Source organism: Ictalurus furcatus, chromosome 7, assembly GCF_023375685.1.
Source record: "Ictalurus furcatus strain D&B chromosome 7, Billie_1.0, whole genome shotgun sequence".
NCBI classification, from domain to species: Eukaryota; Metazoa; Chordata; class Actinopteri; order Siluriformes; family Ictaluridae; genus Ictalurus; species Ictalurus furcatus.
In genome coordinates this window covers 9,140,659-9,165,948 of record NC_071261.1, presented here as the reverse complement: position 1 = coordinate 9,165,948, position 25,290 = coordinate 9,140,659, and the positions used below count along the sequence as shown (strand labels likewise).

At 38.7% G+C, this 25,290-nt stretch overlaps 1 protein-coding gene across 3 annotated transcripts; it reads left to right on the top strand.

The window, feature by feature from the left end:
• The first annotated feature begins 3,243 nt into the window (after nt 1-3,243).
• Nucleotides 3,244-24,083, top strand: mrc1a (mannose receptor, C type 1a). 3 transcript variants are annotated; one of them, XM_053628260.1, is made up of 31 exons: nt 3,244-3,423; nt 3,754-4,155; nt 4,645-4,818; nt 5,785-5,940; nt 7,067-7,180; nt 7,255-7,395; nt 7,504-7,686; nt 8,439-8,596; nt 8,699-8,812; nt 12,609-12,724; nt 12,836-12,984; nt 13,120-13,316; nt 13,413-13,528; nt 13,779-13,863; nt 14,305-14,449; nt 14,625-14,663; nt 14,844-15,007; nt 15,093-15,157; nt 15,235-15,332; nt 15,418-15,557; nt 16,091-16,205; nt 16,812-16,984; nt 18,479-18,523; nt 20,551-20,653; nt 20,782-21,014; nt 21,804-21,969; nt 22,144-22,296; nt 22,644-22,760; nt 22,879-23,040; nt 23,223-23,255; nt 23,445-24,083. In XM_053628260.1, exons 1-31 carry the CDS (start codon nt 3,351-3,353, stop codon nt 23,678-23,680), a joined length of 4,365 nt encoding a protein of 1,454 aa, XP_053484235.1. In that variant the 5' UTR covers nt 3,244-3,350; the 3' UTR covers nt 23,681-24,083. The 3 variants fall into 3 exon arrangements, with proteins under 3 accessions (XP_053484235.1, XP_053484234.1, XP_053484236.1); XM_053628259.1 differs by having other exon boundaries at nt 3,245-3,423; nt 14,841-15,007; XM_053628261.1 differs by lacking the exon at nt 18,479-18,523 and having other exon boundaries at nt 3,248-3,423; nt 14,841-15,007.
• Nucleotides 24,084-25,290: the final 1,207 nt, after the last annotated feature.

Sequence of the window (25,290 nt, the reverse complement as noted above, 5' to 3'; positions counted from 1 at the left end):
CCCAGAAGTTTTCTCTGTGTTTAGATCCTGTTTTTCAAATATTGCAAAATTTGTCTCCTTTTTTGACCATTTCCTGTTTATGACCACAATTCTGACAGCCAACTGGATGCATAGATGTACTGTATGTAGTGAATATAATAATATCAGACTAAAGAAATGGCACTGATCTCCATAAAGCTAATCAGGGAAAGCTGTTGGGTGATCATCAACAGGAACTGGTGCAGCTCAGCTCCATTATGGAGGTGATACTTAAGCATCCACAACTCACTGCTGGCCCACTACCAAGAGTCATACCTAACATAATACAAGCCAAATATGTGTTATACTTCCACACTGCACTACACTATTGTTGCTTTTAACAGCTGGAATGAGCCTGCTTTGTGTGTCCACTTCTGAAAAGAACTGAAGGAAAAAGCACAAAGTGAACTTGCATGCTGTGATGGAGTGTGAGTTTGGACTCTCTCATAAACATGTCTTTCAAATTAGATAATCTAATTTGAGAACAGAAAATACGTCATGGAGACTTTGTCACTAGTCACAGAGGGCTATCCAAATCCAAGCTGCAGCGAAAACAACCAGGTACCTCCCACGGTTCACTGGAGAAAAAGAGGAGAAGACAGGATGTGTGGCTAAAATGGAGTGTTGGACCACAGCTTGCAAAGATACCTTTGGCTCCTCCAGCTCAAATTCATAATCACACCCAGCCATTTCATTTGGAACATCAGCACCATTGTAGCACCACATAACTCCACATAATTCACATAACTCACATAAATCAAACTAAGATGGAATTATAATTAAAGTATTTCGGCTGCTGTATTAAAGCACCCTGATTCTATGCTTTCTTTCATGGTGGAGGTGGGTGCCTCGGACACCGGGGTATGAGCTATACTGTTGAGTTGACAAGGTAACCCTTCCAAACTCTATCAATGCACCTTTTACTCACATATACTGCACTCTGCAGGGTGCAACTATGATGTACAGAATTGAGAACTGTTGGCCGTTAAATTACCGCTGAAAGAGTGGAGACACTGGCTGAACGGGGCCTGCATCCATTAATCATATTGACAGACCCCGACAACTTCATGTCAGAGTCATATCGGCCTGCAGCTCTCCCCGGGTGACCCACAGCAGCGTTGAGTCTGGCCAGTACCTGGATGGGAGACCGCCTGCGGAAAACTAAGGTTGCTGCTGGAAGTGATATAAGTGAAGGATTTACTATTATGTACATTTGAGCAGCCAACAGACTGACTCGTTAACAAGGAACGTGAGATCTGGGAAATTTCAATATTTCGTAGCGTTCCTGGTCTAAGAATGGAAAAGCTGATGCATTATTACAAGGTCATGAAAAGGAACCCTGTAAAAATGAAGGAGGCATCATCATTCCAGACTCTTGCATCCTAGCTCCCATCATCTTGGAGATACAGGACAAACATGACACTGGTCCACTGCCCAACACATAAAGTGTACATTCTCCAGTGTGCAGGCTGGTGGCCTGTACTGGTCTATGATGTAGCATGATATGTCAGATTATGCAGTACACAGAGGCGGATTTTGTGAGTTGGGGGCCCTAGGCAAAATATAGTAGTGGAGCCCTCATTTCAGTTTTAACATTTATATTTAAATCTTCAGCACACCTTACTTAGCATTAATAGCAATAATCTGGGGTGGGACAGTTATGCTCAGCAATGGAAAAGCGCCAGTACAATTTGGAAACATTAACTGAGGGATTTGCCAATGCTTTGGCCACCAGTTTTCCACTTTAGGTTGCATACCGAAGCCTTCACTTATAGCTTCTTGTTTTAGCTTTTTTGTCTTGAAGATATTGTTGGTGTGTCTATATTTACTGTAACCAATTACCGACCTAAGTATTCAACCTTTTAGAGGATGTTCTGAAAAAAAAAAAGAGTTTATTCTTTGAATCCAACTTCCTAGTTTTATTTTCCTGAGATTCACACTTCAGACACAAATAGCTAAAGGGTATTTTCCCTCTATAAAAGCAGAAATAAAAAAGGGAAATGGACAGATTGGTATTTTCCTGTCAAACCATTTTTGTATTTGTGAAAGTTTCTAGTATCTTTTCCTTTTTTCCTCATGTCCTACATTGTTTTGTCTTTATGATTCACCTGCTGCTTTCTGAGAACTGCTGTATCAAAAGAAAAGAAAGAGAAAGAAACTGAATTGCATCAATAGATTTTAGATTCACGAACTATTGATTAAAAAAAAAAAATAATAAAGCAATTTTACAATTTACTACGGTGAAATTTTTTTCATTGATCCAGCGTTTCAATTGTAATATATATATATATATATATATATATGCCAACCTCAACTCTTTCTAACCCCAGGGGAGGAAACAGGATTTCCTTGCTTTGTACTCTGGTGTTTGGAACAGATTTCCTTCTTGCTGAGCTGCAGGTCTTCGAAAATTCCTATTGCCGCTCTCTCTTACTTTATCAGCATTTTTTCTAACAGCACCCCCCAACCCATACCACCTGGAAATAGCACTTAAAATCATTTAGAGCATAACCTTTTGTAGTGAAAGTTCTCTTAAAAGCCTTTATTGCTATGCAATAAATTATTTTCTCAAAGTTTTCCTAGGGCTAATTTATTTATTTACTGATGAATGCAGAAATAGTGCATACCAACCTGAATTCTAACTACCTGTGTATTTCAGGTCATGGTAATATAGAAGGGTTTGTCAATTACTGTAGACCTCCACTGGTCTGTAATTGTACCTGCAGTCAGTCTGACATTCAGTAACCTACATAAAATTCATTTAAACCGAGTAATTGTGACTGAAAACGAATACTTGCTGTATGTATGCCCTGAGTATTTTGTGATGGCAATTCATCTTAAATATGAACACAGAGAGAGAGAGAGAGTGAAAGAGAAAGAGAGACAGAGAGAGAGTTCTCAGAATGAGACTGAACTGTGGCCTTTCAGTCCGTTATATACCTCACTTTGAAATTGAAGAGTATTTTCTACCATTTTTCCTTTACAAGTGACTCAAAGTTCAATACAATGTAAAATGACAGTTACCTTAGACAGAGTTTCTAATTAGTTTAACCGTATCAATTATGAATACACAATCAAAATGATAAAAAAAAGTCAAGTGCCATTTATAAAGTGCTGTGTGTGTCTGTGTGAGTGAGTGAGACAAGGAGCTAGAGATCCTCTGCATGGATTGCCACATTGTTCCTGTCTTTAACTCCCACCCCAAAAAGTATTCACACTCCAACCTTAAAACAAATGAGGGGTGTGTATTTGTTTCACACGGTTTCCTAGAGCAGAAAACTGCACATACAAAGACACAACTTACTCCCTGGATTATGAACTAAAGGACAGACATGAAGAAGCTCCACTTTCCTCTGTTTGTGCTGCTGTGCCTCTGCATGGCTTTGCACAACACTGTACAGCTAGGTATGTAATAAATATGTGTGTATGTGTAGATAAGACAGATAAATGTGTGCAAAACAGACAGACCAATTCAGATAGGTCAATAGAATCCAAATGTGTTTCATTTAATAGAGAAATATTGATTACATACTTAACATGATGTGATACTTGTGATCAATATATCCTGAGTTATGGACATATCACTTAAATTCATTTAGAGCATAAACATTTTTAATGAAAATTGAAGTACAATATTTTCAATAGATAACACTTTGTTCTGAATAAGACCACAGGCAGTGGTTCATAGTTAGTAGTTTTCAACCATGTTCTGTGTTTTCTCCTTTCATTGTACAGACAGCAGTGCTTTCCTCATCTACAACGAGGCTCACAACAAATGTATGAAGGTGGTAGAGCCCAACGTGGCTCAGGTCAGTGACTGTGACTTGTCTTCAGACACGCAGCATTTCCGATGGATTTCCTCTTCTCGGATCCTAAGCATCTCCCACAAGCTGTGCCTTGGAGCTCAGGACCTCAAAGAATGGGTTAGAGTTGTTCTGCTCCCCTGCAATGAGCTGAGTCCGATGCAGATATGGGAGTGCAAGAATGAGACTCTGTTTGGTATAAAGGGCCAAATGTTGCATCTGAATTACGGCAATCGCCATGAGCCAAATTTACTGCTGTACTCAGGAACGGGTCCCTGGAGCCGCTGGCAGATATATGGCAGTAAGAATGATCTGTGCTCTCACGGATACCAAGGTAGGCTCTACTTTGAATTCATAAAGGGCGTTTGTAGAGGTTTATATAATGCATCTTTTTGATCAAAGAGCGAGATTTTTGTAGGTAGCTTGATCACTTGACCATACACCACTGACTTATGCACTGATGCTGTGGTGTATGGCAGGTTGGTAAACTTGACTATGTATTTTACTCATGGTAGATTTGTGAACTAAGCCATTGTTTGGATTTTGAATGATCCAAAAAACCTGGTCAAGCAATAACAGATTTAAATGCATAAAAATGTTAAGGCAATTAAAAGGGCTCAGGGGAAACATGCTATGAGTGGTTAGCCTGCACAATATGAGTGAAAAAGTTTGCAGGAAGTAACTATGAACAACTTACATTATATGTATATGCTCAGAAAACTGATTCAGTAGCTGTTTTACATATGAGATGAATATAAGTCTGATAAGTACGGCCTTCTTAACCACACTCTTCTCACTAACTCTTCTTATGTATTTTCTGCAGAGATGTTCACCATTGGTGGCAATGCTTTGGGCAACCCCTGTCAGTTTCCCTTTAAGTACGGAGAGAAGTGGTACGCTGAGTGCACCCTTGATGGGCGATCTGATGGACATCTTTGGTGCTCCACGGTCACAGACTATGACAAGGATAAGAAATGGGGTTTCTGTCCAACAAAATGTAAGATAACACTGATTAATTATTATAACATTTTAAGAGATGTTTTGTTAATAATTAATATACTATGACGGAGATGTTATAAACTTTAATATGTGTCTGTTATGAACACATTACCCCTAGAGTACATTAAGTTAATTATTTTTCAATGGTTTGTTTGACTGTGGACACTGATTTACTGAGTTACTGATTGAAAGGATTGATAGGAATCTGACTGGAAGGACGGGTACAGCTATGTAGTAAGTGCTACGGTAGTTGGAACAGATGATTTTCCTTTTTTATTGTGTGTATATTGGGGCCATAAAACTGGGGTCAGTCCCAAAACCAGATCTGGGGACTGACCTTCTGAAACACACACTTCCTGTGGAGTTCTTTCCTCTCTATTTTCCTGTTTTATTGCAGATGTAAGTGAAAGATTTTTTTGCTGCCTTAGTGTTATTTAGAGAGCTTTTATGTTCCACTTGATTGTGCATTAACATGTGTCATTAACAATGTAATTTAAGCCCTGATCACTTTGGTAGTCTATTTAGGGTGACATCTGTAAAAAAAAAAAAAAAATAATAAAAAGGTTAATCTATGATAATTTGCCTCTGGACTGTGCTTCAAGTCCAAAAAATCAAACCCTCAACTCTGGAGGCGTGAGGCAAACCCACTAGCCACTAAGCCACCATGCCCCTAGTTTGATTTGTGTCACACTCTTACTTTTTACATTTTTTGAAGCTCTTACTGTAGACACAATATATGAGATGTACTGTAAGCCTCCGTGCAAAAGCATAAAGCCTTCCGTGATTGCCTAAAGTATTGAAAATTCTAGAGTGGATTTAATCGGCAGTTAGAATATCTTTACCATGTTTGATACTCATGAATGAATACACTTCAGGAACATTTCAATGATAACTGGCTCAGTGTCTTATTGATCGCACAAGTTTTTCAATCCCCTAAGTATTGCCTGTGTCTGTGGTGTGTTAGCATCATCAGGTTGGGACACTGATCCAATAACAGGTGTGTTGTACCAGAGGAACACTCAGTCAGTGCTGACCTGGCATCAGGCTCGCAAAAGCTGCCAGCAGCAAGACGCTGATCTACTCAGCATCATGGAGCTGCATGAGCAGACATATATATCAGGTACACAGACCTGAATTCATATCAGTAAACCCAAGTAATGCAAAGATTACATATAATATGAAAGGTATATACTGACTTTCAGCTGTTTGCAATGAACAACTCAAACAAAAGCAACTGAAATAGTTCAACACAACGCATACTTCAAGTGGTTTTTCCACAAATTCAACTGAAAATGCAACTTTTTAATGATTTCTCCAGTTTAAAAATTATTCCACCCCTTCATGGCAAGTATACTTAGTACTTAGTAGAGAACTCTTTTGCTGTTATGACCTGCTGCAAATGAGATGCAGAGCTTCTGGCAGCGTTCCTGAGGAATCTTATCCCATCTTGCCTTCCATATGCTGCAAGTTTCCAGTGCCAGAGGATGCAAAGCATCCCCAGAGCATCACCGAGCCACCACCATGCTTGACTGTTGACAGTGTGTTCTTTCTTCATTCTTCTTTCTCCAGAGATACCACTGATCCTTCGTGCCGAAAAGTTCCAGTTTTGTTTCATCGCTCCACAGAACAGAATCCCAAAACTTCTGTGGCTTATTTATATGATTTTGAGATGACTTTTCTTCTGCTTTTGGGTCAGTAGTGATGAACGTCTTGGAGTTCTGGCATGGAAACCTTCTGCGTTTAGTACGCACCTTACTGTGCTCACTGAAACCTCAGTGCCTGTTGCCACCAAGTCTCGCTGCAGGTCTTTTGCAGTCACTCGAGGGTTTTTCACAACCTGCCTTCTCAGAAATCTACTTGCAGTTGTTAGTTTCCTTTGTCCAAGTATTTAATATAATTTTCTGCCCCTAGCCAGCTCAGGTAATTCATGTATTCCACCTCAAGCACACCTGGTGCAACTAATGAAGCCCTTGATAAGTTACATCAGGTGTGCTTGAGACAACACCTGTTTTGCATATTTGTGCTGTTGTGAGGGATTCTGTTCAGGGGGTTGAATAATTTTGAGACTGGAGAAATCATTATAAGTTGCATTTTCAGTTGAATTCGGGGGAACCACTTGAAGCATTCGTTGTATTTAACCATTTCAATTGCTTTTGTTTGATTTGTTCTTTGCAAACAGCTGAAAGTCTGTATAATATATAAATATATTTCATATTTAAATAAATATATATATATATATTTTTCAGGGTTAACTAATATACTTGGGTCATCTCTATGGATTGGACTGAATAGTCTGGATTTTGAAAGTGGCTGGCAATGGAGCAATGGAAACCCATTTATATATCTGAACTGGGCTCCAGGTAAGTGCCCACACACATAGACACACGCATAAGACTATTTCCAAGCATGCTGTTACCCCCATCTTCTCCTTTAGGCCACCCCTTACTGGAGCCTGGCATGAACTGTGCAGCACTTAATGCTGGGAAAGCATCTAAATGGGAGAGTACAGCCTGCAGTAGTAAACTGGGATACATCTGCCGCAAGGGAAACTCCACGACCATTACGCCTTCAGTGGGTAAGATCTAGAGAGACATATAATATTACAAGTTTACAGATTTGTATATGCCGCCTTTCAACATTCTGTTCCTCTCTCACTTGTGACTTGTGTGTGCGTGTTTGACAGGTAAAGACCAGCCCAGTTTCTGCCCAACCACCTGGGTGCCGTATTCTGGTCACTGCTACTCTCTCTCACGTACTAAAACGATGTGGAAAGATGCTCTGACAGCCTGTCGTAAAGAAGGAGCCGATCTGATCAGTATTCACAATATAGAAGAACACAGCTTTATTATATCACAGAGTGGATACTGTAAGAGCACCTACTTACATATTCTATTTGGTTTAGCCCAGAAGCTAAAACATCATGATGCATATAACCATAATAAAATCTCAAGAATGTTTAAGAAAATACTTCATCATGGTCTCTACATAGAAAAAAGGTCAAATATAATTCAAGTCTAAAATTGAACAGACAGTTTACAGCTTCAGCTTAAACAGTGAGTCATTCAGATCAAGGGTGGATGAATATAATAATAATTTTTTTTTTTTTTAAAACAGCCACCCTCATACACACATACATAGACACACCTTAAACCAGTGGTCACCAACCCTGTTCCTGGAGATCTACCTTCCTGAAGACTTTAGCTCCAACCATAATGGTGCCCACCTAACCATCTAATCACTGCCTTAAGACGTTCTTGATCAACTAAACAGGTGTGCTATATTTTGGTTGGAGTTGAAACCTGCAGGAAAATAGATCTAAAGGAAGAGATTTGGTGACCACTTCCTTAAACAGGCATACACAATAAGAAAATATAAATTTCCTGGAAAATCTTTACCAAACTGAATAATGGAATAAAGCTATAATTCTGGATATTACTCACGGGCATATTCTGGCTATTAAAGTTACTTTTCTGAATAAAAATGACCAAATGAACTGTGGAAATAGTGATTTGCCATTTCAGTAAACCTATAGTTGTGAACCCCTTGGTCCTTAACATATGCGCCTGTTTCCCCACTGACTTGGAATCTGATTTGGATGCGTGTGTGTTTGTTCGGCAGTGCCCACTGATGAATTATGGATAGGTCTAAATGATCAGAAGACTCAGAACCTGTTTGAATGGTCAGACAGAACCCATGTCACCTTTGCCAAGTGGCTTGTGGGAGAACCTTCACACACAGCTATCCTCAGAGAGGACTGCGTTCTCATGAAAGGAAAGGTACAGTCAACACTAAATCCAACAAATTTTGTATCGTTTCTATACATCCTCTTAGTCTCAGTCTGAGAAATGAGCATGAGTACTTTTCATGTCATGCTTTAGGAGGGGAAGTGGGCAGATCACATGTGTGAAAAGGAGTATGGCTACATGTGCAAGAAGAAAGCCTCCACCAAACCTGCAGGGTCACCGGAGGTGATCAGTCCTGGATGTCCTGTTGTGAGTCATAACCTCTCCTTCTCTGCATACACACACACCTTTAAAAGACTAAAGATTTAGTCCTTATGTATTTAATTTTATTACTCGTACACAAAATGTCCAATACTTGCATTGTTCTTTAGCTTCTAGCTGGAACCACTAAACCATGTACAGTGCAGAACTATGTACTGAACCATGCACACATTCAGGATCACTGATACTCTTCAGGAAAATGAACCAAAATAAGTACACAAATACAGTATGTGTAATTTGTGATATTTTAATCTAAACATATCGGTATGCGCTACGGTTTTACAACACACAGCATTAATTAAGCAGAGCATTTCCCCCCGTGACAAGATCCCATTTTTACCGGGATGCATATGAACTGTGTTCTTGAAATCGGACCACAAATTTTCAATAGGGTTCAAATACAGGGGCTGAGATGGCTGTTAATGTTTGATAAAAAGCTTGACCTTATTGAAGGCTGTCAGCTTTTAGGCTAAAACTTGGTGAAATGCATGATGATGTTAATCTTCCTAGTGCCGCTGGTCCACTAACCTCCCAAAACAGCCTCCAAGCATCAATGATCCGCCACCATATTGGAACAATGGCATGGGGAAGGTTGGAACAATGGCATGGGGAAGGTTGTGAAACTTGAGAGTAGCGTTAAGTTAGATCTGAACCATAACTTCCCCAATCTGTTGATGAGCATGTCTGCTCAGAGTATTGGATTGGTATCGGCATCCTGTTTGCTATTGTGAAATACTCACCCAGTTAAACTTCCATCCAGTGGTCAGCTGACATTTGTTCAAACAATGATTTTCTTCCCTTTAGTGAGAGAATGATGAAAAGGGGTTTCATGGAAAAAAAGATTTGATTTTCTTTCTGAAAAAGCAGGAACAATTGCTGACTCCTTGGTCCTAAAACAATAAAGTTGAAAAAAATCTTGCTGCAGTCAAAAGTTCAGATTCAGTGTAATAGGAAAAAGCTGATGATGAACATTTTTGACTGTGACAGTCGGTTCCTTGTAACTCTGTTTCCCCTAGTGAACTAACACTTCACGCAATACAGCCGTTCTTGTCATATGATTTCTCTGAGTTGTGGTAAGACAACCATTTAAAAACGCTGATGGTAATGAAAACTAGTTAATTTTTTATCAAACAATGTCCACATCCTAAACATTGGATTTTTGATCTATAATCTCTTTAGGTAATGCCACACTGACTGATGATCTTTCATTCATCTTTATTAATCACTATATCCTGGTCATGGTGAAACCATAGCTTATCCCAGGAACACTGGGTGTGAGACTAAATACACCCTAGATGGCCTTCAAATCCATCCCAGGGAACCATGCACCCAAACATAAATATCTATGGGATATTTAATGGAGCCAGTCCACATACCAGCACATTTTTGGGAGGTGGAAGGAAACCAGGGAAATCCATACACACATGGGGAAGCGCTAGTAACCTGACCTCATGATCTACAATATAGAGCTTAGTTTAAACGCAAATGGAGACAGACCAGACATGGTCATCAAACATCCATATGCAGTATCCATAAAAAAGTCTGCCTAGGGTTATTATCTAAAAACACAACACAAACAGGTGAGAACTAAATATATATTCAGGGACCTAGGGCTCAGTGACGTCTATATAAACAATGAACAAAAATATTAAATAATTAAATGTTACAGAAGGGGGACATGTTCGCTTAGTGGTTAGCACACCTACAGGGTTGGGGGTTTGATTCCCACCTCCACCCTGTGTGCACGGAGTTTGCATGTTCTCCACATGCTTTGGGGGTTTCCTCTGGGTACTCTGGTTTCCTCCCCACAGTCCAAAAAAACATCCTCTGTAGGCTGATTGGCATTTCTAAATTGTCTGTGAGTGTGTGCGCGATTGTGCCCTGCAATGGGTTGGCATCCCATTCCCATCCAGTGTGTCCCCCACCTCATGCCCAGAGTCCCCCTGGGATAGGCTCAGGCTCCCTGTGACCCTGTGTAGGATAAGCGGTACAGAAAATGGATGTTAGCAGAGGTGGGTAGAGTAGCCAAAAACTTTACTCAAGTACAAGTAAAACTACTTATAACAATAAAAATTACTCAAGTAACAGTAAAAGTAATAATGTTAATAATTACTTGAGTAAGAGTAAAAAATCTCAGTAGTCTCAGGTATAATTTGTGCAGTTTTGTGAGGAAACTGACCAGTTAGGTTGTTTCCTTTATTACTGTTTACTGCTCTTTATAGTAGATAAAGAGAAAATGTTTATACATTTTTTTTTACATTTCTTTTTTTGAAAGGCATTTATGCTTAGTTTACAGCATTTCTTTACACATGCCTAAGACTTCGATGAAGTTGATTTACAAACCCACAAGGAAAATTAGCTTTTTCAATCATTTATTCAACAGACATATCAATAGATGTGATATTGTTCTGTGGAAAAAGTAAGTACACCCTTGGCCTCAGAATCTAGTATAGCCCCCTTTAGCAGAAATAACTTCTTGTAGGCGTTTTGCATAATTGTCCACCAGGCTTGCTGGAATTGTGACCACTCTTCCATGCAATATTCTTTCCATTTCAAGATGTTTTGAAGGTTTTTCTTGCATGTTCTGCCCGTTTTAAATCCCCCCACAGCATTTCAATTGGATTCACATCCAGGCTTTGACTAGGCCATTCCATAACACTTCATTTCTTCTTTTTGAGCCAATCTTGGTGGACTTGCTCGTGTGCTTAGGATCATTATCGTGTTGAAAGGTTTGGGCAGATGGCCTCAGATTATCTTCAAGCACTCTTTGGTATGATGCAGAATTCATAATTGAATCACTGAATGCAAGCTGTCCAGTCCCTGAGGCAGCAACGCAACCCCAAACCATAATATCTCCACCGCCGTGCTTCACAGTTGGTATGAGGTGCTTTTCCTGAAAAGCTGTCATTGGTCTACACCAAACATGTCTGCTGTTACTGTGGCCAAACCATTTTATCTTTGATTCGTCTGTCCAGAGCACATTATTCCAAAAGACCTGGTCTTTGCCTATATGCTCATTGGCAAACTGTAGTCTTGCAAAGGCTTTTTCCTGATACGCCTCCCATGCAGGTCAAATTTGTGCAATTGCTTTCTGATTGTAGAAGCATTCACTTTGACACCAACAGTTGCTAGTCTTACTAGCAAATCCTGTGATGAAATTTTGGGGGTTTTAGAGACTTCTTTTTGCACCAGTTGTTCTGCTCTTGGGCTGAATTTGCAGGGATGGCCGGTCCTGGACATTTTGGCAGTCGTTTGAAATCTGAGCCATTTGTAGATGATTTTCCTTACAGTGGATGGAATTCAAATAATTTGGAGACCTTTTTAAATCCCTCGCCAGACTCATAGGCATCCACAACCTTTTTATTCTGAAGGCCTTACAGAACTCTTTAGATCTTGGCATGATGACACCACACACCTCAATAGCAAGGAGAACACCAGACACTAGATATGAGAGGGGTGTAAATAATGCCGGTTCCACCTGCACTCCCTAAGCAGGATCTAATCACTGGCACACAATCTTGAACATCTGATTCTAATTTTATGGATCTGAATGTGTGATAGATGCAGGGGGGTGTATTTACTTTTTCCATGTGACTGATCTGTTTTTTGTTCATTTAAATTGTGAAAATGACTACAAAATGTCAATTTTATGTGTCATTTGATAGAGTGTATCACCTATATTAATAGGCAGAATCAAGTTGAGGTTTCAAAGAGAATCAAATGTCTCCAAATATGTTAAAAACTGAAATAACTGAAATGAGTCTGGTTTCTGTGGTTCTTTTAGGGTTGGATCAGGTTCAGCTCCTACTGCTACAGCATTGCGTTAGAAGCCAAAACCTTCAGTGAGGCCAAAACAGCATGTGAACAGAGTGCAGCTAGCCTAGTTCAAGTTGCAGAGAGGTAATGCACACATTAGTCGAATACTGTTTTTATACACCAGTAAATTAAACTACCTACCTGCATGGACCTGCCTGTGTGTGTGCTGATGTGTTGATGTGGGCTTTATTTTAGGTATGAGAATGCTTTTCTCATCAGCCTGATTGGTTTACGGCCTGAAAAATATTTCTGGATTGGCCTGTCCAATACAGAACGTCTTGAACGCTTTGAGTGGACAAATAAGCAAGCAGTCAAATTTACACACTTTAATGTAGGAATGCCAGGTACGGAAATTATTAATAAGTCCTCTAGTTTACATTAAATATTTAGTTAGAAAGAACCTGAATGATGTAGTGAACTCCAACTTTATAATTTACTGAAGTCATAATGTTGACTTCTTTTGTCTACCTGACATTTAGATAGGCGCCAGGGCTGTGTTGCCATGCGAACTGGGACTTCGGCAGGATTATGGGATGTAGTCACCTGTGATAGTAAAGAGAAGTACATCTGTAAGAAAATAGCCGAGGGTGTTACTACAACCAGAGAGCCTCCTCTGACACAACCTCTCAGTTGCCCCTCCAAATGGATAAAAAAAGACCCTGCCAGTTGCATTCGGGTATCGTCACTACACCCAAAAAAAATAGCAATTCTGCATAAAATTGATACACGTTCTCATGCAACACACATCATGCACTTTTTCCTAACTTCTTAGGTATATAAAAATACAAAAGAGAATAAGAAATCATGGTTTGAGGCGCGCAACTACTGCAAAACCATTGGTGGTGATCTTGCTAGCTTTCATGCTGAAAGTGAAACCAACATTTTACCGTAAGTATGTTTTCTACATTCTTTACAATTAGATCATTTTTTTGTAATTTAATAAGAATTCAAATGATTTCTGGTTTCTTCTTCTTTTTTTTTTTTTAAAAGATAATTTCTTTCTACTCTGTTGATAAGAGTCCCAAATATTTACTTTCTCTCTCTCTCTCTCTCTTGCTCTCTCTCTCTCTTATTATACATATTATGTATAATATAATATAATATAATATTATACATATTATGTGTTGTCCTCTAAAAGGTATGGTGGGGGAAGTGACCCTGCATGGATTGGCTTTAATATGCTGGATGATAATGCTGGCTTTGCATGGTCAGATGGAACTTCAGTGAGTTAATTTTATTTTTGCTGATCATTTCTGCATGATCCTATTCATTGCTTAAGTGGTTTTATTTAAACTAGATACCATGTTGAGAATACTGTAAACCTTAAATGGTTTCTTATCAAATGGAATCCAAATCTTCGGGGCTTGGTGACATAAGTACACAACAGTCATTCATTTTTAGTCTTTTTGTAGTATAGGAATATCAAAGAACAAATAACAAGCTTATGTTGTATTTAAAACTTTATTAATGTTGGAGAATTGACGAAGGAGTTTAAAGACATGGAAATATTTTAATTATTTAATTGAATTTATTTTTATGTGTGTGTAAATCAGAGGCAAAATTTGTGGTGTGCAGCTTTTACATGCTGCATGTTAAGCCTATGTTATGTGTGTCTAATTTTCCTCCATTTTGTGTGTGTGTATGTGTGTGTTCCTGCATGTTAGTCAAACTATGAGAACTGGAGCTATGGGGAGCCCAATAATTACAATTCTAATGAGCATTGTGCAGAAGCCAGCTTCTACTATGGTCATAGGTGGAATGATCGGGATTGTGAAGCCTACAATGATTGGATCTGTCAGATACGACTGGGTAGGTAGTCCAGCCAAAACAACACAAACACTCGCTCACACACACACACAATTGCAGTGTATATGCGCCACCAGTTTTTTTTTTTGCACAACACTTAAAATATTTCAGAAATAGCAACAAACTATTGCTCTACTGTGATCATTCTGTAGTTGTTTAACTCTGACCCTTACCACAGGTACAACGCCAAAACCTCCACCTACCAGCCCCCCCCAAGGTATCATTTCACTTAATGTATTAATTTCGCCCACCTTTAAATTAGCTTACTAAAATAGCTGATACTGATTAGTCAGCATGTGTTGATCATACTAAAATTAGATTAATCCTTGAAGCAAAATTTTTCATTTCTACAATCTGAAGTTCTTGTGGTGAGTCTCTCTCTTTTGCTCCATAGCAGAGTTCAACATTACGGCTGATGGCTGGATCCAGTTCAACGGTAGTCAGTACTACCTTAATAACGAGCGCCTGGATATGGAAGCTGCTCGGACATTTTGCATTAAGAACCATTCTGACCTTGTTATCATAACTGGTCTAAGTGAGAAGAAGTTTATATTTAAACAGGTAAAGGACCCGAACCATTGCCTCCGTTCTGTTCTGATAATGAAAATTTAAAAGCTATTTGTGTTTTATGACTTCAATCTTACAGATTTCAAGAGGCACAGAAGACCAGTACTACATTGGAATGACAGTGGGATTAGATAAATCGTTTAGGTAACATTAACAAAGTGGTGACACAAGGAAAAGAGCATTTTTCCATCTATGGTATTAACGTTTTCTTATTCTTACAGCTGGGTGGATGGTTCCCCGGTTGTCTATACAGCATGGAACCAAAACGAACCAAACTTTGCCAATAACGATGAAAACTGTGTTACCACGTACAAGAATGGTAAGACCACCTCATGGATTTTAATCTGAATAATCTGGTTGCTGTCAAAAAATTTGGGGATTCCATGAAATCATCTCTTTCTCAGGATACTGGAATGATATCAATTGTGGAGTACAGTTACCCTCTATCTGTAAAAGAAGTGTTAACTTTGTCACCAGCACAGCGGCTCCTACCACTGTACCGATGGGAGGCTGTAGTTCTGACTGGACCTCCTTTCAGGGAAAAGTGAGTGAATGTATCTTGACCAAAACAATAGCTTTGCAAAAATATAAACTAATGAATGTGTAAACATTCCACTTTCCGTGGCTGCTTACATCAGACATTGGGCCTCACTGATCCGTCTGGATAACACTGGATAGTGTTCTGTTTCCCTGTGATGTGTTTGATCGCCTGGATACAGTAGATACATATTTTGTCTCTGATTTTCGTGTCAAACCACCTTTCTTTTCAGCTCACTTAATTCACATCTAATAATAATAATAATAATAATAATTATTATTATTATTATAATTATATAATAATAATAATAATAATAATAATAATTATTATTATTATTATTATTATTATTATTATTATTATTTTTGTAATTCAGGACACACCTGGTTTTTTTTTTTTACAAGAAAATCAGCATTTCTGAAACTTTTGTAAAATACAGAGAAAAATTATTGATTGGTTTGGCTTATGCAAAAAGATTTACACACAATTTTAAAAAGATTGATAAACATTGCTTGTCTGACATTATTTAAACTTCTCCCCAGTGTTATAAATTTGCAGGGAAAGATAGTAGCGAACAGAAAACATGGCATGATGCTCGACTATACTGCATCTCTCAAGGAGGCAACTTAGTGTCCATTCGGAATCAAGCAGAGCAAGGTACTCGCTGAACTACACTGCAAAATATTTTAAAAAATGTTTACCTCAACAATTGTTCTCCAGGTCAATCCATTTCAAGTGGTCCAATAATTGTAAAGTCGGTTGCTTGACCGTTTTTAATTTTTTAAATCTTTTACTGAGTAATGACCTCTAGGTATAGCAAAACCACCAGTTTTTAAAAATTTATTTTACTTGGTTTAACCATGATGGCCATCTTTGTCTCCTGGCACACAACAAATTTTGGTGATACAGCTGTATGTTTACGGAAACCTCAATATCTCGGCTCAGGATGGTTATATATGTTCTTGTACCTTGTAATGTGCTCTAGGGATCAGTTTTGGTTCCAAGGAGCTAGGACCATCCTGAGTTGAGATATTGAGGTTGTATAACCAAAATTTGTTGTGTGCCATGACACAAAGATGGCCATCATAGATACACCAAGTAAAATTGATATATATATATATATATATATATATATATATATATATATATATATATGGACCACTTGAGATGGAATGACCCCTCCATAACCTGTGTAATAGTTAAATAACTTTATGCTGAGAAATTGAACCATAAGTCTGGTTTAATGTCTCTTTTTCTTCTCAGCATTTCTCACCACTATGATGCTCAGTTCACATGATGACGTGTGGATTGGCTTGAATGATATCAACTCGGAGATGCGCTTCCTTTGGACAGATGGGAAAGGTGTCAGGTTCACCAACTGGGCCAAAGGATATCCAGTGTCAGTTCCAGATGGACGCCGAGTATATGGAGTAGATGCAAGTGTCCTTTCTCTATTATATACACATACTCATTTTGGCCTAATCACACACACTTGTTTGTTATTATTATTATTATTATTATTGCTACTTACTAAAAGCAATGCTCTTTCTTATGTAACTTTACCCACATGCTAAGGCTCAAAGCTTTAAAGTTGCTTTAGAGAAGTCTTTGTCTTCTGGGTGACAAGCACAAGCGTTTGAGGATAATCTGTGGCAGTGAGGGTCATGCAAATCTTCTCTTATATAGATTCCTCTGTGCTCATCCGCCTTAACCGTGATTGCAAAGTAGTTCAATGGAAACCATCTAGATGTAAACAAAACATTTTGCCTACTTCTTTGGTCCATGTCATATGATCCTACTTCTCAGTTCATGGTTGCTAACTTGCACTGGTTGTAACAGACGGATATTCCATGTTCAGTGCTGGAAGACTCTTTGTCATTTCTGACAGTAAGCATTTGAAAGAAATTGGGTTTCTGGACCCCCAATAGAAACTGCCATCAGATCTGTTAGATTTCACTTTTGCTTCTGCTTCTGCTTTTCTCAGAACAAGAATCCTAGTGTACAGTAACACGGTGAGACCATTCTAGAGGGCAATGGTTCTTAACAGAGTGTGCTTGTTAACTCACTGCTGAAATTTCAGAATTTGTACTTTTGTGATGTCCAGTCTTTGTTACATGTTGTAGTGTATGTTGCTACATGTTCACCAGTTATTTCTTGGAAGACTTGAACCTTCAATCACATGTTTATATATTAATATCATACGCTCTTTTGCGAATGACCATTCTCGGCTTTAAGATAAAATAAAAATGAAATTAGAGCCGCTTAATGTTTTCTTTCTGTAGAAAACCTTTCAACTGGTTCTTTCTTTACGCGGTCTACTTGTACCATACGCTTGGAAACCACTTGGGTCTTTGGGTCATTTCTAGATCAGTAGTTCATAAGCTTTTTGCGAGTACGACCCACTTTTACGGATGTTTTGAAACCTAATTAACATAATTGAAAACAACTTCAATATTTTTTGAAGTCGTTGAGCTTGGATAGATGACGCGAGGTGATCGAGTCGTACCTGAGGAAAAGATGCAAACTTCAACCATGAGTCTGACTCTATACTTGTTCTTCAGGTACACCAGCGCTGAAAAACCAGCCTAACAGAGATAGGTTAATGCAAATGAGAGAAGTTTTTTGTAATACTATGTCGCTCAATTCTCGGTTTTCGGTGTGCATGGATATATAAAAATCCACCAGTGGCTTCTCTGTGAACCTCTGTGTTCACTCATTCAAAATAAAAGTTTTCCCACAACCCCACTGCTACTGCTTGGCTTGGCAACCCCGCTTGTCTTGTGTTTGAACAAAACCACACATTTGACTTCATGTGTGGTCGTGTTCATACTGTTGGATGTCTTGTCTCGTGTCATACGTATAGTCATCTATTATATACCGAGTTCTTAAAAATATAAATCTGTTATAAAATCTTACTCTTTTCAATACAGGTCTTCGTCTCAAAGTGGAACATTGACTTAGCAGGAGACACCACGGTAGGTCTGACATAACTGTGCTTGGCTTTCAGTCTTTGACTGCAGTTGGCTTTGATGTCGACCACTTTTGATTCCAGTGGGGAATTCTTCTAGTTATCAAATCCAGAATCTCTTTTTAATCACGTTTCAGTGAAGTGAACGTTCTTCTGATGGTTCTAAGTTTGTTCCCCTTATGCAGCACCAAGATCAAGATCAAAGTATAATGATACATATGAAAAATTCTCCCTTTCCTTTGCTGGATCCTGGAATGTTACCGTACGATGCTACCACAGGAGACGGATTCATTCTTTCAAACGGTCCTTTTCAACCTTTCTAGCATCAAGTCATTACAATCACATGAAGCTTGAAAATGGAGACACTTGTTTTGAACAGAATTAGCCTTGTGATGGTTACCCACTTTATATATGTTGTCGTTACTTTTTCTATATAACAAATCCCATGTATGCTTTGGAGTGACATCGTGGATGTGGCTGTAATAGGGCCTTCATTAATCACAGAAAACTTGAGAAAACCTGAGCTCACGTATACAATGTCCTATTACATGTATATGTAACTTAAGACAGGGTTCAAAATTATCATGCAGTTTGAAAATCTACTATCTGGTATTTATGATTTTTCATGAACTGTAAGCTTTTCTGTGGCAAGTACTTGACTGACACAAATTTGTTTTTGTTCTCAGCGTCATGGCCTTCAATATATTAATAGTCTTCTCCTTATTCAGACTTCTGCTACACGGGCTCTTAAGTTGATTTTGTGAACAGACCATTTAGACCACTACTGTGTGCATACAGTAGTTGCCAGTTGTTGTTGTTTTGTGTACCACCTTCAAGTCAGGAGTCTCTCAGTTGCATCTAGGTTATTTCTTGAAATCAAATGTTTCCCTTAAGTTCTAAAAAATATCTGGCTATAGAAATTACAGACAGGAATCGAACCCCCAAGCTTGGAGGTGCAAGGCGAACGTGCTAACCACTAAGACACCGTACACCCCTGAGGTCTTTAACAAAAATGTAGATGTAAATTCCATGCGAATGCTTGCTATACCTAAAACCTCTAAATTCATGATCATTTAGGCAGTCCAAAACAATTCTCACTTGTTGAAAGGTAAGTGCACTGCAGCATTTTATCAACTCATTATCACACATCAGAAAGCACAAAGTCCTCTGTCCTCACATGGTGGACAACTTACTGACTATTACAAAGCACTGATACCTCCAGAAATGTTCAATATACATCTACTTACTGAAAGCGTCACCATATCAATGACTGTATGGTATTACATGTTATTATATAATTATACATTTTACTCTACATGGCCAGAAGTATGTGGACACCTGACCATCACACCCATATGTGGTTCTTCCCCAAACTATTACCACAAAATTGGAAACACACAATTGCATTACAGTTTCCCGTCACTGGAAATAATGGCCACAGACATGTTCCAGCATGACAATACCCCTGTGCACAAAGCATGAAGACATGGTTTGCCAAAGTTGGAGTGGAAGAACTCAAGTGTCCTGCACAGAGCCCTGACCTCAACCCCGCTGAACACATTTGGGATGAAGTGGAACACCGACTGCACCTCAGACCTCCTCACACATCATCAGTGTCTGATATCACTAACGCTCTTGTGGTTGAATGAGCAAATCCCCACAGCCACGCTCCAAAATCTAGTGGAAAGCCTTCCCAGAAGAGTGGAGCGCATTATAACATCAAAGGGGGAATAAATTTGGAATGGGAAGCTCAAAAAGCACATAGGGGTGTGATGGTCAGGTGTCCACAAACTTTTGGCCATATAGAGTACATGAACTCTGTTAACCAAGAGCACTTTTAGAAGTCCCGGTGAATTTCTATAGAAAGATAACTCATTTAAGAGTCCTCTTGATGTCCTCTTTTCGCACCTTTGTAAGAATGGCCCTAATTTCGCCGACATTTTTTCACGTGTTATTTGGCAGTGTATTGTTATATGCTGACGTAACTCCTTTCCTAAGGACATTATTTAATTACATAATCATCATCTTCTGCAGTTTGACTGCGTCATTATGGTGAAGACACCAAACAGGATTACTGGCATGTGGAAGGTTGAGGACTGCGAAGAGAAACGAGGTTTCGTCTGTAAGAGGAATATCGGTGAGTGGAAGTAGCTGCAGCACAAACTATTATAGTAACAGTGAACTGTCAAATCAACATAATCATCAAACGTTACAAAACTAATTTTATTAGACCTTTATTAGGAATGTATATTTAATCTGCTGCAGATTCTCAGATCCAAGTTCCAGCGACAACAGTGTCATCAGCATCATACTTTAAACTGGGAAATAATTCGTATAAGATACAGACTGAGAAGATGAGCTGGGATGAGGCAAGGAGGCAGTGCAAAGCAGACGATGCTGACTTAGCTAGCGTGTTAGACTCTGTCACCCAGGCGTTCATCACCCTCAGATCTGGCAGTTTGAAAGAACCTATTTGGATTGGACTAAACAGCAATGTGGTAAGCATACCAAACAATTTGTAAAGGCACACTGAAAGGAAAACTAGTTGCAGGAGATATGGATAGATGTTCCTGAGCCTCAGTGTTACTGCAAATCCATTCCATGGTGTCATACATGCACTGAAGTGAATCCATGGGTTAGGGTTAGGGTTTCACATATCTTTATGATAACACGCACAGAATTAAAATGCAATTGAATCAACATTTGAGGTTCACTGTGATCCAGGATTTTCCAAAAACAGTATTTAAAAAAAAAAAGAAAGAAAGAAACTCTGACTTTATTACAGTATTTTTCCTTCTATCTGCTGTGAAAAGAGTAAGCCAGAGCAGGTATTCTCAAACCTTTTGAAGCCAGGGACATTTTTAACTGCAAAACATTTATCCATGGACCCCCTCAGTATAGATTTATTTTACAAACATATTCCAAATATTCAAATATTAGGCTTATTATTTAACTGTCTACAATATGTTTGGGGTTTTTCTTCTTTCCTCAACTCTGTTTTTGAGATATTAGATATGGATCAAAACCCATTCCGTTCAACTGATCTATCAAATGGGCAAATGCGTAGAGGAACTCTATAATAGATACACTGTAATAACTTTGGTGAGAATGATGGGTTGTGATTTCCAACACTGTACTGTGTACCATATACTACGCTTCATGGACGCCTGGTGGTGAACCATGGAGCTAGAGAATTATGGGAAGATGAGTTAGTAAGTGGTTCTTAGAGATGCCATCGTGTCTTGGTGTCTCACACACTCCACTATCTTCTTTACTGTTGCTTGTAGACCAGTGGACGATACCGTTGGATTGATAACTGGTTATTGCGCTACACTAAATGGGCTACAGGTGAGCCACTGAGAAACCAGGCCTGTGTATACATTGAAACAGATGGAACATGGAAGACATCAGAATGCAGCAAAAGCTACTACTCTCTCTGCAAACGCTCCCCAGGTAGGTCCTAGACCTCATTATATCTGCAGAGAAAGATTTCACCTTCGATTAAGACTTTTGGCCCTGATTATCACTGCAGTACTAAGTTGTTCGAGTGAAATCAGTTTGTAATTTTTGAAAGTTCAAAAACAAACGGATATGGTCACAGCTTATTTTTTTTCTTCTACTATGCAGATATCGCACCCACTGATCCCCCTCAGCTCCCAGGACACTGCCCAGAACCAAAGAGATCCAAGGTCTGGATTCCTTTCCGAGGACATTGTTATGTTTTTATAGCCACAAGGAATGAGAACTGGGCCCATGCTTCAGTGGAGTGTATGAGGATGGGTAGGCAAATGTAGTTCTTTCATTTATTTCACATCAATATATTTTTAAACGATTATAGTACCTATATACTGAAGAACAAAAATATCACAGGAACACTTAAATCCTCTTGCTCAGTTTTTTTGTATTCCAGGTTTTGTGTAAGTAGTTTTTGTGTACAATTTGGAACCATATTGTATCATATCATATGTGTTTGGAACTTTAACTAATACAGCCCTATATGGTCTGACCATTTCATTGTTGTCCCTGTGACATTTAATACCTTGATTTTGTTCCTGTTGCAAACATTTGCAAACATCGCCTAAATTTTGGTAAAGCATTAGCTGATAACGATCCATCTCTATGCACAGGTGCAACATTGGTGAGTGTGGAGGATGCACTGGAGTCCAACTTCATCCATCAGAATACTGAGATTCTTCACGATGAAGCCAAATCTTTCTGGATTGGCATCCACCGCAGCTACACAGGTTTAAAACATAATTAAATGAAAACCGTCCAGTTCAGAGCAGCTTCGATAGCAAATTAGTGACGGTTAAGGGGGGATCTAAGTAAGTAGACCAATGTGTGTATGTGTTTGTCTATCAGGTGAGTGGATGTGGATTGATAACACCGTGGTGGACTACATTAATTGGGCACCACGGTCACCCGGTACCAGCGGCGACTGTGTGGAGGCCAAATCAGAAAGTGGTTTGTGGATAAACTCTCATTGCAATGGATACAGAGGCTATATCTGCAAAACCCCAAAAAGTAAGCCATAAACATGCATGCGCGCACACACACACACACACGCACACATAATCAATCATCAGTCTAAAACTCTTTTATAATCCTTTTCATAAGTTTTCTTTTATAGCATAATGTATCTTCAGTAATCCATTATCTGAAGCTGGTTGTGGAATTTAATCTCATATACACATCCTTTTTTTTAGTTATACCACCAACTGAGAAACAGCCGGAGATTCGTGAGTACAAAAGTTCATTTACTCCAAATCAACTGCTTCTTTTCTAAGCTTTAACATTAACATTAACATTAAATCTAAATAAGCTTGAAAGTGAAACAGGGAACTCCTGATGCTGTGAAAACGTTTTGTGTTACGAGTTTCATTTAGAGCGCTTTTTCAATGCTCCTAATTATTCATTTTGTCCTGCAGAACCGCATGTGGAAGAGGCCTCTCATGGCTACACTGGTATCGTTATAGCAGTTGTGCTGGTGATAATTGCTGTAGCAGGACTGGCTGCCTTCCTCTTTTATAAAAGACCAACTATCCCAGTAGTCGGGGAGTGTACGTTCGATAACACACTGTACTTTAACAACCCGGCACGAGCCACCACTACTGTAGACACCAAAGGACTGGTTACCAACATGGAACAAAATGATAATGCATAACACACACACACACACACACACACACACACACACACAGTTACAATCAATTTCTACATAATTACATAAAAGAACAAAAATTTGTTGTTGTTGTTTTTTTAAATTTTTTAAATAATCAAGATGTATAGATGAATTTTGTACATCACCAGACTGCTTGGATGTAGAAAGATGTCTGCTCAATATTTAGTAGAGTAATACACAAAACACCCTGAAATTACATGTTGCTTATTTACATCATATAGCGCTTTCTTTACTCTTAAATAGGTTCAAGTTAATATAGGACAATGTAAATGTTCATCTGTATGCCACCATATATATTTTTTTTTATTCTCAGACCTGTGCTTTATTGACATTGTTGTGCTCTATTTTAATTTTCTTTTTGTAAATAAATGTTTAAAGAACTAGAAAGGAATTAAGCGTGACATCTATGTTGCTGAAAATGTTCTAGATATTCTTGTTCAGTTCAGTTTTATGAAATGTAAAGTGCTTAACTGATGTAACATTAACATAATGAACTGAACTAGTTTGAGTTAGTCATAAATATACAGTAGAATATGGAATATGGTAGGTGCTTCTCTCTCTCTCTCTCTCTCTTTCTCTCTCTCTCTCTCTCTCTCTCTTTCATACAACCTGATCCCCACAATTATTTCTAAAATGAGGCTCATACAGCCTGAACCAGAGGCTACTAATCCCCTGCAAGGGGCACTAGCATATTTGCTCATTAAAGCATTTTTACCCGTGCTGTGGAATTCGTGCCATAGATTTCTCCCAGCTTTCTGAACCTTGGAGAAGGATTGTTTTTTCTTCAGCTACATAGTGGACTAAAAAGAAAAGCAAGGCCAGTAATCTTATAATTAAAGTTGAGATTTAAAGAGAGGGACTTTGAATTAATTGATTAGACTTTATAGTCTTGAAGTAAGTTGTTGCTGTTTTCGGTGTTGCTAGTTAGTATTGGTGTAGAGTAATAGTCAGTATAATGTGTAGTCATTTGTGAGTTGTGAGTTATAAGAACTTGCTAGTCATCGAGAGCATGTTGATTTTGTGTAAAGTTAATACGTGTGTACATGTTTCAGGATTTGTGTGATCCGTGCATGTGAGAAGTATGAAGTTAACATGCATGTAAAGAAATCTTGCCCTGTCTTGTAGTATTAGCAAACAACTTATTATTGTCTACATTCTTAATTTAACACAAAACCCACACTCCTTCACCCTTTTCCTAGTTTCTATTTTTCTCCTGTTTGTTCAGAAATACTTTTTGGACAGAATTGCATTCAGGCTATGGAAAGGCTTGAGGAAACTCATTAATGGGGCCCTTTTCTGGCCTCCTGCTATCCAAACATTCTTTGAAAAGCCCCTTAATTAAAATTCATTAGAGGGAAATAAACGTGTCCTGTCAGCCCACCCGACCCCTCCCCCCCCCCAACCACAATGCTATTCACATGCGACAGATTCTCTCCATTTCATCTCAATGTCCTGCACTTCATCACGCTTTTTTGGACTGTAAAAAAACCTCTTATAGTTTGCGCTTCTTTTCTCCCTCTGCTTTTTCTGTGTCCTGTGCAGGTCTAGGTTATTGTGAGTGTGTGTACATGCAGGTGTGTGTTACTTGCCAT